General features: G+C 44.4%; 1 protein-coding gene across 1 annotated transcript in view; it reads right to left on the bottom strand.

The window, feature by feature from the left end:
- Positions 1 to 12,763, bottom strand: part of LOC134909351 (lysosomal amino acid transporter 1 homolog) — a 67,110-nt gene that overhangs the window by 38,591 nt on the left and 15,756 nt on the right. The window contains exon 2 of the mRNA XM_063916130.1: positions 4,205 to 4,334. Coding sequence (XP_063772200.1) covers positions 4,205 to 4,334 — 130 coding nt within the window. The remainder of the gene's footprint in view (positions 1 to 4,204; positions 4,335 to 12,763) is intronic.

The raw sequence follows: 12,763 nt of genomic DNA, 5'->3' as shown, positions 1-12,763 counted from the left end.
TGATGACTCAATGTACACAAACTTTGTTTAATACACAAAGTTATTAAAAATATTGTATTAAATGACCTTCAGGCTGTGTGTATAAGGTGTATAAGAAACATAAATGAAGTGTGTATGTACACACACTTTGTTTAATGTACAAAGTTATAAAAAATATTGGCTAAAATGACCTTCAGGCTGTGTGTATAAGGTGTATATGAAGCATTATGTGCTTAGATTTAGGTCCCATCACCATGATATCTCATTATGGTATGCAATTATTCCAAAATATGGAAAAATCCGATATCCAAAATACCTCTGGTCCCAAGCATTTTGGATAAGGGATACTCAACCTGTATATACGGCCAATTTGCGGCTGACACCACACTAATTGGTCTCATTACAGATGGGGAGGGGTCTGCTTACAGGAATTAAGTTGAGAGGCTAGTCACCTGGTACGGCACAAACAATCTACAGTTAAAGTAATCAAAAATGGTTGATGATTTCAGGTATCACCCCCCCTACACTACCCCCACTAACAATTGCGGACAATACGGTAATAGTGGCAGAATCCTTCAGATTTCTAGGCTCCATGATTGCCAAGGATCTGAGGTGGAAGTCTAACATCGATAACATTGTGGGAAAAGCCCAGCAGAGGTTGTACTTCTTACAACAACTCAGGAAGTTCAAACTGCCGCAGGAACTTCTGATCCTCTTTTACTCTGCAATTATTCAGTCTGTTCTCTGCACCTCGATAATAGTGTGGTTTGGCTCGACCCCAACCCATGACAGGCACAGACTGCAGCGAATCGTAAAGGTACCGGAAAAAAAATCATAGGAACCAACCTCCCAGCTACTGAGGATTTCTATCGGGCAAGGGTCACGAAGCGGGCGGGAAGGATCATCGACGACCACTCCCACCCCACTCACATCCTGTTCCGTCGGCTGCCATCTGGCAGATGGTACAGCTTGAGGCTGGCGAGAACTGCTAGACACAGGAACAGTTTCTTCCCCCAAGCAACTATATTGGTTAACTCGACAATTGCCTAACCCATTTCACGTCATACAAGCAACATGTACTCAAGTATCCGTCATGCTTCTCTTCCCTATGTTATGTCATGTGGGAAGTATGTGGCAGTATTTGGAAGGCATACTGTTCCTTGTAGTGCCAATGGGAGATCCTGGGGGTGGCTCCTGGGTAAGTTAGCTCTCTGTCTGGATGTGTTTTAGTAATAGCCTTTATCATGAGGCCTACTGTGACAAATTACATGGCCCTATGTGGGCACTGCTATCATGTAGTGTTAGGACAGCTGACATCGGAGAAGCCTTGAAAGTGGCTCAGCAGCTTAAACATGTGTATGCAAACATGTGTAAACTAATTCTCTGAAATTCTATTACCAGATAGGTTCAGGAATGGTCACAGGTAATTTTTAGTGTGCTGAAGTGAAATGTAGGGGTGGGATTTGCAACCCCCCCCCCCCTTCTCTGTCTGTTTGTCTGTGACCCCTCCCCCTTTCCAGCACCTGATACATAATTATCTCCAGGAATGATCGAGCAATTACTATTGTTTGCATGTGTTGTATCTTGTCTGAGAGCTGTGGTCATCGGAAATAAAATTCCTTGTGTATTATGTACCGATATACTTGGCAATAAACTGATTCTGAATCAGATACAGGACGTCCACCAATATATATGTGCTATCAGAATGTAAGGTGCAGTATGGATGCAAAGGGTGACAGTAGAGCGGTTGTCATGTGTGCCTAGGTGACGCAAAGTGGTATCAGATACGATAGGGATGCCCAGGGTGTCAAGTACTATATAGGTGCACAAAGGGACAGGTGGGAGGATGTCGGGCATTAGACGGGCACAGTGAAAGAAAAAAAAAAAAAAAGAAAAAAACACACAGCAGGGATGACCAACTGCACCTGAGGGATCACAGAAGGCCAATGGTGCCAGTATATATACTAAAAAAAAGTTTTTTATTAAACCCACATTAAAACATCCATATGTAGCTTGAAAAGTTTTGTGAACCAGTCAGTGATGCAATGTGACAATAACAGAAGAAACCACAGAAATATTGCTAAATTTTGTTGCTACACTGAGATGTTTCAAATTGTGTCTGATTGTATTGTGTCTGATTGTATCAAAACACTGAGCGCTGGTAAACTCAACAACTTAACCGTCTGTTATATATATGAAAATGGAAAATAAAGGTTCGATATGTTACGGTCATAAAATTACATCTGGGATATGCACCTGTACACAAGATAGTGACTCGAGAATCTGTGTCTACGTAATTTAGCTCCGTGATATGGTATTACCTCAGTCTCAGGTTCTAGACCTTGTGGAGCTCAAGATAAGTTTCCTTTTGTGCCCCCACCCATATTCAAAATAGGGACAGTGCGCAGCAAAAATGTAGAGGCATGGTTTCTTGGGGAAGGGTAGTCACCACAGTATACGACCAATTCACATTACACCAAACAGTAGTGGCCGTAATTCACGTTACACCACACGGTGGGTGGGAGGGTGTGTGTGTGTGTATGTGTATGTGTATGTGTGTGTGTGTGTTAAATTTGGGTGGGTTATATTGTTTCTGTGCAGGGTACATACTGGCTGCTTTGTTTTTACACTGCAATTTGGATTTCAGATTGAACACATCCCACAACTCTTTTTGCACATGTTATATCTGCCCCCACCCCCCCGTGCAGTGCACATGGTTTTGCCCAACTGCTGACAAATTTGTTGCTGCGATCAACTCTGAATTAGGCCCTTTGAGTGTCCACTTTATCACTTTTTAAGGCCTAATACATTAGGGCCATATAGCAAAAGCAGCTTCTGCAAACACATTGGATCAAGTCCTTAGCAGTCCCAAGTGGATTAACAGAGCAGTGGTTCTCAAACTCTGTCCTCAAGGAGCACAAACAGTTCAGGTTTTAAGTTTAGCCATGCTTGGCCACAGGTGACATGGGAAGCCAGGCAGGAGGGAAGGTCACTCAAACAGGTTTCCAGCGGAGACGGCCGGTGTGACAGCACAGCAGCCAACAGGGGGTGATTGCATGGCTCAACCGATCCTAGAAATGGCTCTGGTGCCAAGTCATGGATATATTTAAGGCAGTTAGTGCCCCTTGAGGACCATGTTTGGGAACAACTGACAGACGATGAAGTGAAACCCTTATAAAAGTTCTAATGACGTAGTTATGGCTGAGACTTTGAAAGAGAAGACTGACAGAATTTCAGAGACATCTATATGGTGACCATCACGAAAAGAGCACATGTAACAATATAACCACTCGAAATGTCAGAAAAGTAACAGCAAGACACTTTATATGCACAGATCATTTTCAATGAACATGTCTCACACATATAGAAATTGGGATGGGGATTGCCCCCTTTTATCAGCAGCCAAGAACCAGCTCACTCACAACTGTGCTAACTGCAGGCTAAATAACTGCAGAGAACCCTATAACGATAGGTACACACTTGACAGATATAATAAACAATCCATGCTTGGTTTTGTTTTCCTCAATCATTCGTCCAATCTGAAGGATAAATGTCCCTATGGATAGCAGGTGTGTTTTTAAATGTCAAGCACTGTAACTGGTCAGACTATGCGGCTGCTCTCCACGCGATAATCCGACCTGGGTCTCCCTTGGCAGCTGAGAATTGACTGTACAGCACGATTACTGCACAGGGCGTATACAGCTTTACTCTAAAAAGCCTCTTAAAATGTAGTCTTTCATAGCCAAGAGCTGTGACACAGACAAGCAATGTGGTGTCTCCTCATTTCCTGCACATGAGGCATATATAAAACTAGCAGAAGTTCCACTAAAGGTGGGGTTACACTTTACAATACCTTTGTGCTAATGTTTTGCCAGTTTCCTAAATAAGGAACATTTTCACTAAGCTGTGCACATTACATTTAACAATTCAATTATTAATTTAGAGCAGGGCTGGCCAAACCAGTCCTCGAGATCTACCAACAGTTCACATTTTCCAGGCCACCTAGCTGGTGCACAGGTGTAGTCATTACTAATTAAGATGTGCTGCATTCATTCCTAACTGACAATTCTACAGATCTCCAGGAGGCCTGGAAAACATGAACTGTTGGTAGATCTCGTGGACCGGTTTGGCCAGCCCTGATTTAGAAGTTATTTTAATAATCCTCACTGTATGTTATCATCAAAACAGGAAGAAACACATTAAACGAATGAGCAGATAGACTTACCTGAATTGGTAGCTGTTTGGCCAAATAACAGCCTACAAAATTGGTGAAGTCCCCCCCCAACCAACATAACAAAAACCCAAGTGAAAGGGCCTGGTCGACTTTTCCATTCTTGTAGGCAACGTACAGTTGGCTAAAGAAAATAAAAGCAAAATATAAAAATATATATATTATGTAAGTATTCTATAATAAATAGAGTGTCACAAAGCACATGCCATTATTATTAAACTTATTTCTGCTTAACCAAACTATGTTAACTGAACGTAAAGGAAAAAGGGAAAGAATTCTACATATAAAGTGTAAACAATTCAAATACGTCTACAGAGGGAGGGCGTGTATACACAACACTTCTACTGTGACAGACATAATCCACCCTTCCAGTCACCACCTGAGAATTAACAGAAATTCGAGTAATTATATATACACTGTGTGACTGGTGACGTGGGAAGAAGTGGGGGGGGGCCACTGGCAAACATTGTGCCTTATTTACAGTGGGGATGACTACAGTATTCCATGTGATTATACACAGCATGAAGGCAACAGCAACTCCAAGGTTTTACACGCAAGGTTTGCTAACTCTATACCCGTCACCCTCCCATACACATAGAAGAGAATTCAATTAGATGCGAAAATTTGTTAAAAAGGGCGGTAGTCTCGGTCCTTAACGCCTGGGACTATTCAATTAGAGACCCTTTATCGTGCCAGGTAAATTACCGTGATAATGGTCGTTAACCCATAGAAACTGGGATAAAGCCCTGGACCTATTGGTTAACATGGACACAGTACTTTACTTGAAAATACACTATTTAGTGGGGATAACATTTCAAGCCTACTCCGTTATCTGCAGCCTGCGGGCTGCCTTTGGGGATAACTAAATAGTCCCGCTATTAATTATAAATTACCATGGCAATATGAATTCCCCCAATAGTGAACATGCAGGGTGCAGGCTTCCAGGGCATGGCAAGGTGTATTACAACAGACAGAGAACCATGTTTCCTGCACACTAGAGTACAGGTTGAGTATCCCTTATCCAAAATGCTTGGGACCAGAGGTATTTTGGATATCGGATTTTTCCGTATTTTGGAATAATTGCATACCATAATGAGATATCATGGTGATGGGACCTAAATATAAGCACGGAATGCATTTATGTTACATATACACCTTATACACACAGCTTGAAGGTCATTTTAGACAATATTTTTTATAACTTTGTGCATTAAACAAAGTGTGTCTACATTCACACAATTCATTTATGTTTCATATACACCTTATACACACAACCTAAAGGTCATTTAATACATTATTTTTAATAACTTTGTGCATTAAACAAGTTTGTGTACATTGAGCCATCAGAAAACATAGGTTTCACTATCTCGCTCAAAAAATAAGAATTTACTTACCGATAATTCTATTTCTCGGAGTCCGTAGTGGATGCTGGGGTTCCTGAAAGGACCATGGGGAATAGCGGCTCCGCAGGAGACAGGGCACAAAAAGTAAAGCTTTCCGATCAGGTGGTGTGCACTGGCTCCTCCCCCTATGACCCTCCTCCAGACTCCAGTTAGGTACTGTGCCCGGACGAGCGTACACAATAAGGGAGGAATTTTGAATCCCGGGTAAGACTCATACCAGCCACACCAATCACACTGTACAACCTGTGATCTGAACCCAGTTAACAGTATGATAACAGCGGAGCCTCTGAAAAGATGGCTCACAACAACAATAACCCGATTTAGTTAGCAATAACTATGTACAAGTATTGCAGATAATCCGCACTTGGGATGGGCGCCCAGCATCCACTACGGACTCCGAGAAATAGAATTATCGGTAAGTAAATTCTTATTTTCTCTATCGTCCTTGTGGATGCTGGGGTTCCTGAAAGGACCATGGGGATTATACCAAAGCTCCCAAACGGGCGGGAGAGTGCGGATGACTCTGCAGCACCGAATGAGAGAACTCCAGGTCCTCTTTTGCCAGGGTATCAAATTTGTAGAATTTTACAAACGTTTTCTTCCCCGACCACGTAGCTGCTCGGCAAAGTTGTAATGCCGAGACCCCTCGGGCAGCCGCCCAAGATGAGCCCACCTTCCTTGTGGAATGGGCCTTAACAGATTTAGACTGTGGCAGGCCTGCCACAGAATGTGCAAGTTGAACTGTGCTACCAATCCCACGAGCAATCGACTGCTTAGAAGCAGAAGCACCCAGCATTGTTGGGTGCATACAGGATAAACAGCAAGTCAGATTTCCTGACTCCAGCCAACCTGGAAACTATATTTTCAGGGCCCTGATAACATCCAGCAACTTGGAGTCCTCCAAGTCCCTAGTAGCCGCAGGTACCACAATAAGCTGGTTCAGGTGAAACGCTGACACCACCTTAAGGAGAAACTGGGGACGAGTCCGCAGCTTTGCTCTGTCCGAATGGACAATCAGATATGGCTTTGTGAGATAAAGCCGCCAATTCTGACACTCGCCTGGCCGAGGCCAGGACCAACAGCATGGTCATTTTCCATGTGAGATATATCAAATCCACAGATTTGAGTTGTTTAAACCAATGTGATTTTTTAGGAATCCCAAAACTACGTTGAGATCGCCCAGTGCCACTGGAGACATCAAAGGGGCTGTATATGCAGTACTCCCTTAACAACTTCTGGACTTCAGGAACTGAAGCCAATTTCTTTCTGGAAGAAAATCAACAGGCCGAAATTTGAACCTTAATGGACCCAATTTGAGACCCATAGACACTCCTGTTTGCAGGAAATGTAGAAATTAACCTAGTTGAAATTCTTCCGTGGAGCCTTCCTGGACTCACACCCTGGCACATATTTTCACCTAAGTGGTGATAATGTTGTGCGGTCACCTCCTTCCTGGCTCTGACCAGGGTAGGGATGACCTCTTCCGGAATGCCTCTTTCCCTTAGGATCCGGCGTTCACCCGCCTTGGCGTCAACGCAGCTGCGGTAAGTCCCGGAACAGACACGGTTCTTGCCGAATCAAGACCCTTCTTAGTATCTCTTGAAGTTCCGGGAACCAAGTCCTTCTTGGCCAAACCGGAGCCACGAGTATAGTTCTTACTCCTCTCCTTCCTATCATTTTCAATACATTGGGTATGAAAAGCAGAGGATGGAACACATACACCGACTGGTACACCGACGGTGTTACCAGAGCGTCCCAGCTATTGCCTGAGTGTCTCTTGACCTGGCGCTTCAGGTGGGACGCCATCATAACCACCTTTGGTCTTTCCCAACGGTTTACAATCATGTGGAAACTTCCAGATTAAGTTTCCACTTTTCCGGGTGGAATTCATTTATGCTGAGGAAATCTTCCCAGTTGCCCACTCCCGGAATGAACACTGCTGACAGTGTTATCACATGATTTTCCGCCCAGCGAAGAATCCTTGCTGTCATTGCCCTCCTGCTTCTTGTGTCGCCCCGTCTGATAACGTGGGCGACCGCCATGATGATGTCCTACTGGATCAGCACCGGTTGACTTTGAAGCAGGAGTCTTCCTAGGCTCAGAGCATTGTAAATTGCCCTTAGCTCCAGTATATTCATGTGGAGAGAAGTCTCCAGACTTGACCACACTTCCTTGGAAATTTTTTCCCTGTGTGACTACTCCCCAGCCTCTCAGGCTGGTATCCGTGGTCCCCAGAACACAGTCCTGAATGCTGAGTGTGCTGCCCTCTAAAAGATGAGCACTCTGCAGCCCCCACAGAAGAGACACCCTTGTCCTTGGAGACAGGATTATCCGCTGATGCATCTGAAAATGCGATCCGGACCATTCGTCCAGCAAATCCCCTGAGATCTGCCGAATGGAATCGCTTCGTAAGAAGCCACCATTTTTCCCAGGACTCCTGTGCATTGATGCACTGATACTTGGCCTGGTTTTAGGAGGTTTCTGACTAGGTCGAATAACTCCTTGGCTTTTTCCTCCCGGAGGAACACCTTTTTCTGGACTATGCCCAGAATCATTCCTAGGAACAGCAGACGTATCGTCGGAAAACAGCTGCGATTCTTGGAATATTTAGAATCCAGTCGTGCTGTCGTAGAACTACTTTAGATAGTGCTCTTCCGACCTCCAACTGTTCTCTGGAACTTGCCCTTTTCAGGATATCGTCCAAGTAAGGGATAATTTAGATGCCTTTTTTCTTTGAAGAAACATCTTTTCGGCCATTACCTTGGTAAAAGGCCCGGGGTGCCGTGGATAATTCAAACGGCATCGTCTGAAACTGATATTGACAGTTCTGTACCACGAACCAGAGGTACCCTTGTTGAGAAGGGCAAATTTGAAACTGGAGGTAATCCTTGATGTCCAGGGACACCATATAGTCCCCTTTTTTCCGGTTCGCTATCACTGCTCTGAGTGACTCCATCTCGATTTGAACCTTTTATGTAAGTGTTCAAAGATTTCAGTTTAGACTATGTCTCACCAAGCCGTCTGGCTTCAGTACCACAATATAGTGTGGAAAAATAATACCCTTTTCCTTGTTGTAGGAGGGGTACTTTGATTATCACCTGCTGGATATACAGCTTGTGAATTGTTTCCAATGCTGCCTCCCTGTCGGAGGGAGCCGTTGGTAAAGCAGACTTCAGAAACCTGCGAGGAGAAGATGTCTCGACTCTCCAATCTGTACCCCTGGGATAATACTTGTACTATCTAGGGGTCAACCTGCGAGTGATCCCACTGCGCGCTGAGACTCTTGAGACTACCCCCCCACCTTGAGTCCGCTTGCATGGCCCCAGCGTCATGCTGAGGACTTGGCAGACGCGGTGGAGGGCTTCTTTTCCTGGGAAGGGGCTGCCTGCTGCAGTCTACTTCCCTTACCTCTATGTCTGGGCAGATATGACTGGCCTTTTGCCTGCATGCCCTCATGGGAAAGGAAGGATTGAGGCTGAAAAGACGGTGTCTTTTTCAGCTGAGATGTAACTTGGGGTAAAAAGGTTGGATTTCCCAGCTGTTGCCGTGGTCCCCAGGTCCGATGGACCGACCCCAACTAACTCCTTCCCTTTATACGGCAATACTTCCATGTGCCGTATGGGATCTGTATCACCTGACCACTGTCGTGTCCATGACATCTTCTGGGTGATATGGACAACGTACTTATCTTGATGCCAGAGAGCAAATATCCCTCTGTGCATCTCACGTACATATATATAGAATGCATCCTATTAAATGCTCTATATGAATAAAATATTTTCAGTCAGGGAATCCGACCAAGCCAACCCAGCACTGCATCTCCAGGCTGATGGCGATCGCTGGTCGCAGTATAACCACCGTATGTGTGTATATACTTTTTAGGATATCTTTCCAGCTTCCTATCAGCTGGCTCCTTGAGGGCGGCCGTATCTGGAGACGGTAACGCCACTTGATAAGTGTGTGAGCGCCTTATCACCCTAAGGGGTGTTTCCCAACGCGCCCTAATTTCTGGCGGGAAAGGGTATAACGCCAATATTTGCTATCGGGGTAACCCCACGCATCATCACACACTTCATTTTATTTTATCTGATTCAGGAAAAACTACAGGTAGTTTTTTCACTCCCACATAATACCCTTTTTTGTGGTACTTGTAGTATCAGAAATATGCAACACCTCCTTCATTGCCCTTAACGTGTGGCCCTAATGAGAAATACGTTTGTTTATTCACCGTCGACACTGGATTCAGTGTCCGTGTCTGTGTCTGTGTCGACCGACTGAGGTAAATGGGCGTTTTTAACGCCCCTGACGGTGTTTCTGAGACGCCTGGACCGGTACTAATAGTTTGTCGGCCGTCTCACGTCGTCAACCGACCTTGCAGCGTGTTGACATTCTCACGTAATTCCCTAAATAAGCAATCCATTCCGGTGTCGACTCCCTAGAGAGTGACATCACCATTACAGGCAATTTCTCCGCCTCCTCACCAACATCGTCCTCATACATGTCGACACACACGTACCGACACACAGCACACACACCGGTGTCAAAGTCAGAAAAATGTCTCAATGCACGTTGCCATATTTGCACCGCACACTGGTCCGTGCTGCGCATGCGTACGCTCTCCCGTGGAAGCGCATACCCGCAATAGCGTGCACTCGCACGCGCAGTATGCGCATTTACGGTAGAGTTTATGTGATCGTAGCGTGCGACTCATTCGTTACAAAAGTTCACAATTAATGTAGTTTATAGATCATGTTCCCCTCAATAGTTTCTGTAAGTTTGGTTTAGATAGAATGTCCCTGAGCGGAGGAATCCCTCTTTGTATTGCACGAAGGGTCTAACAGGAGTCATACAGCAGTGTTCGATACCCATCGGAAGAGTATTTAATTAGCAATATTCCGGTGTTGGTTTGGAGCGTATTAATCGCTCGTGCGAATAGTTATGGACATAAGAAGTTTATGTCCATTTCTATGATTTGCACATACTCAGGTATGCGGCGGGAAACCCAGTTTCCCACCCACCTGAGCTGTTGGAAATCGTCACAGCCCACCTGTATGAATCACCCTATGACCTTTTGTTATGATGCAGGGCCGAATTCCTTCGGCCAATGGACAATGGGATTGTAGGACCAGGAGATTGCATTGTGTGTGGAGCATAAATAGGCAGGCCGACCACATCCAGCTCTCACTCTCTCATCAACGGTTATCTGCTGATAATCGGGAGCTGGATATCGAGGCGCTGGCGATCATACCCTTGTGCGTAAGTTCTCTCCGTAATCATTGTCTTTCTGTGAGCCAATCTCTCTCTCTCTCTCTGTGTCTATTTCTCTCTCTCTATTCTCTCTTTTCTCTCAAATCTCCCCTAGACTAAACTTTATAGTATTGTATTGTATTGTGTTAGACCAGGATAGCATTGTAGTTTATCCCTTAGTTAGGTGTTTGGTTAGGAAGTCTTTGTTATATTGTAGTGTATCATTTGTACTGTGTTACTCTTTTACAAGTATACTAGATATAATACAGATAATAGGCTTTGGAACCCTAAACAAGTATCTGTGTATTTTCTATAGTGTTAAGTGTTCACTTGAGCGTCGGTGACGCTCAATCAGCTTTGTAGTTAGTCAGGTTACACAAGGTTGCACTTACACCCTGTATTCACATTAAGATATATAGCGCATTACATTGTTAAAAGGTTTAAATATAAAGGTATAGTGTTGTGAGCGTCTGCACCGCTGGTGACCTCCTCGTGGTCTCTAGCGTATGCTACGTTACAGCGAATCTTTCCCCTAGACATAACCAATAACGTGTCCTGTGATCACTGGGCCGTGAGCGAACGTGACGCTTGAGCGTCTCGCCTACGGCTGAGCGATCGTTACGCAAATAGCGTATCATTACGGTATTTCTTAAGTAAGCAGCGTACAGTGTTCTTAGCTTCATAAGGGTTGTTTATACGACAAAGGAATTTAGCATTGTCAATTGCGGGCTCGTCCGGTCCTTTTCACATCTGCACTAGGTAGATCAGCAGACGTTATCCCCCAGCAAAAGGGTGGGAGGTTGTCTCGCAGTTGCTGACGGGATAAGCGTCTGCTTCGCTTAGGTAAAGAGTGCTGAAGGAATCCGGTAACCGGAAGTAAGAACAAAACGCTTGTGTCTTTTAAAACTGTTTATTTTTCTTTTGTCTTGCGTACGCACGCATATATCTGCATTTCTATTTCATTTTTTCGTATATCACTATTCCTGTTTGCCAAAATTTTATAGTTGATAGAAAGTGCTAAGAAGAGATTTGCTGTTATTTCATAGTAAAGGTAATAGTTAAAGTATAGAACAAACACACGGTTTGTCTGAGATACAAGGCAGTCAGTGTGGATTGCGGTAGATGATCAGGGATCACCTACATTGATAAATAAATACATTGTGTTACGGTGGATCCTTTGCATTGCGTACACGTGTCGCTAACAAAGACTAGCGTACGCAATCCAAAAGGCAGACGCACGCAGCGTTCATTACGCAACGTAGCGTCTGGTTACGCCCACGTAGCCCAAGTCACGAAAAGTTGAATTAGCGCAAAGCGATAATTAGCGCAAAAGCGATAAGTAACGCACAGCGGTAGATAACGCGAAGCGGTAAATAACGCAAATCTATTTTTGGAAAATCTAAAATTTAGTTTAACAGATCCTGCTCCTAATTGGTAACACTCTTGGCCTGAAGACAATTTCTGCGCAGAAATAGATATAGAAACAAAGTGTACATGTGTTGAGTGAGTGTGTTTTGTATACAAAAGTTTATATAACTTTAAGGTGGAACCAAAAGGAAAGTCGGGTACTCGTCGAGGAACATACGTGTAAGTGACATATACGGTGGCTAGGGAGGCATCCCTGGTTAAAATAATATTTGAGCATTAGAGTATAGCGGACCATAAGGTATCAAGACCAGGAGGTCATAAGGTAACAAGACCAGGAGGTCATAAGGTAAACAGACCAGGAGGTCGTAAGGTAACAGGTAAATAGACAAAGAGGTCCGCTATAAAAGTCCAGTGGCACAACGCCTGGGGTGTTGGTGCAGAACCCATATAGGCCATAAGCTCTGGTTGAAGGAATCGCAGCCGAAAACATCGATTCCATTGATCTTTCAGTACATGACAAGTAGTGCTCGTATAC

Source organism: Pseudophryne corroboree, chromosome 4 (assembly GCF_028390025.1).
Source record: "Pseudophryne corroboree isolate aPseCor3 chromosome 4, aPseCor3.hap2, whole genome shotgun sequence".
In the NCBI taxonomy this organism is placed as follows: Eukaryota; Metazoa; Chordata; class Amphibia; order Anura; family Myobatrachidae; genus Pseudophryne; species Pseudophryne corroboree.
Note: the sequence above shows the minus strand (reverse complement) of the source record. Positions and strands in the feature narration are given on the sequence as shown.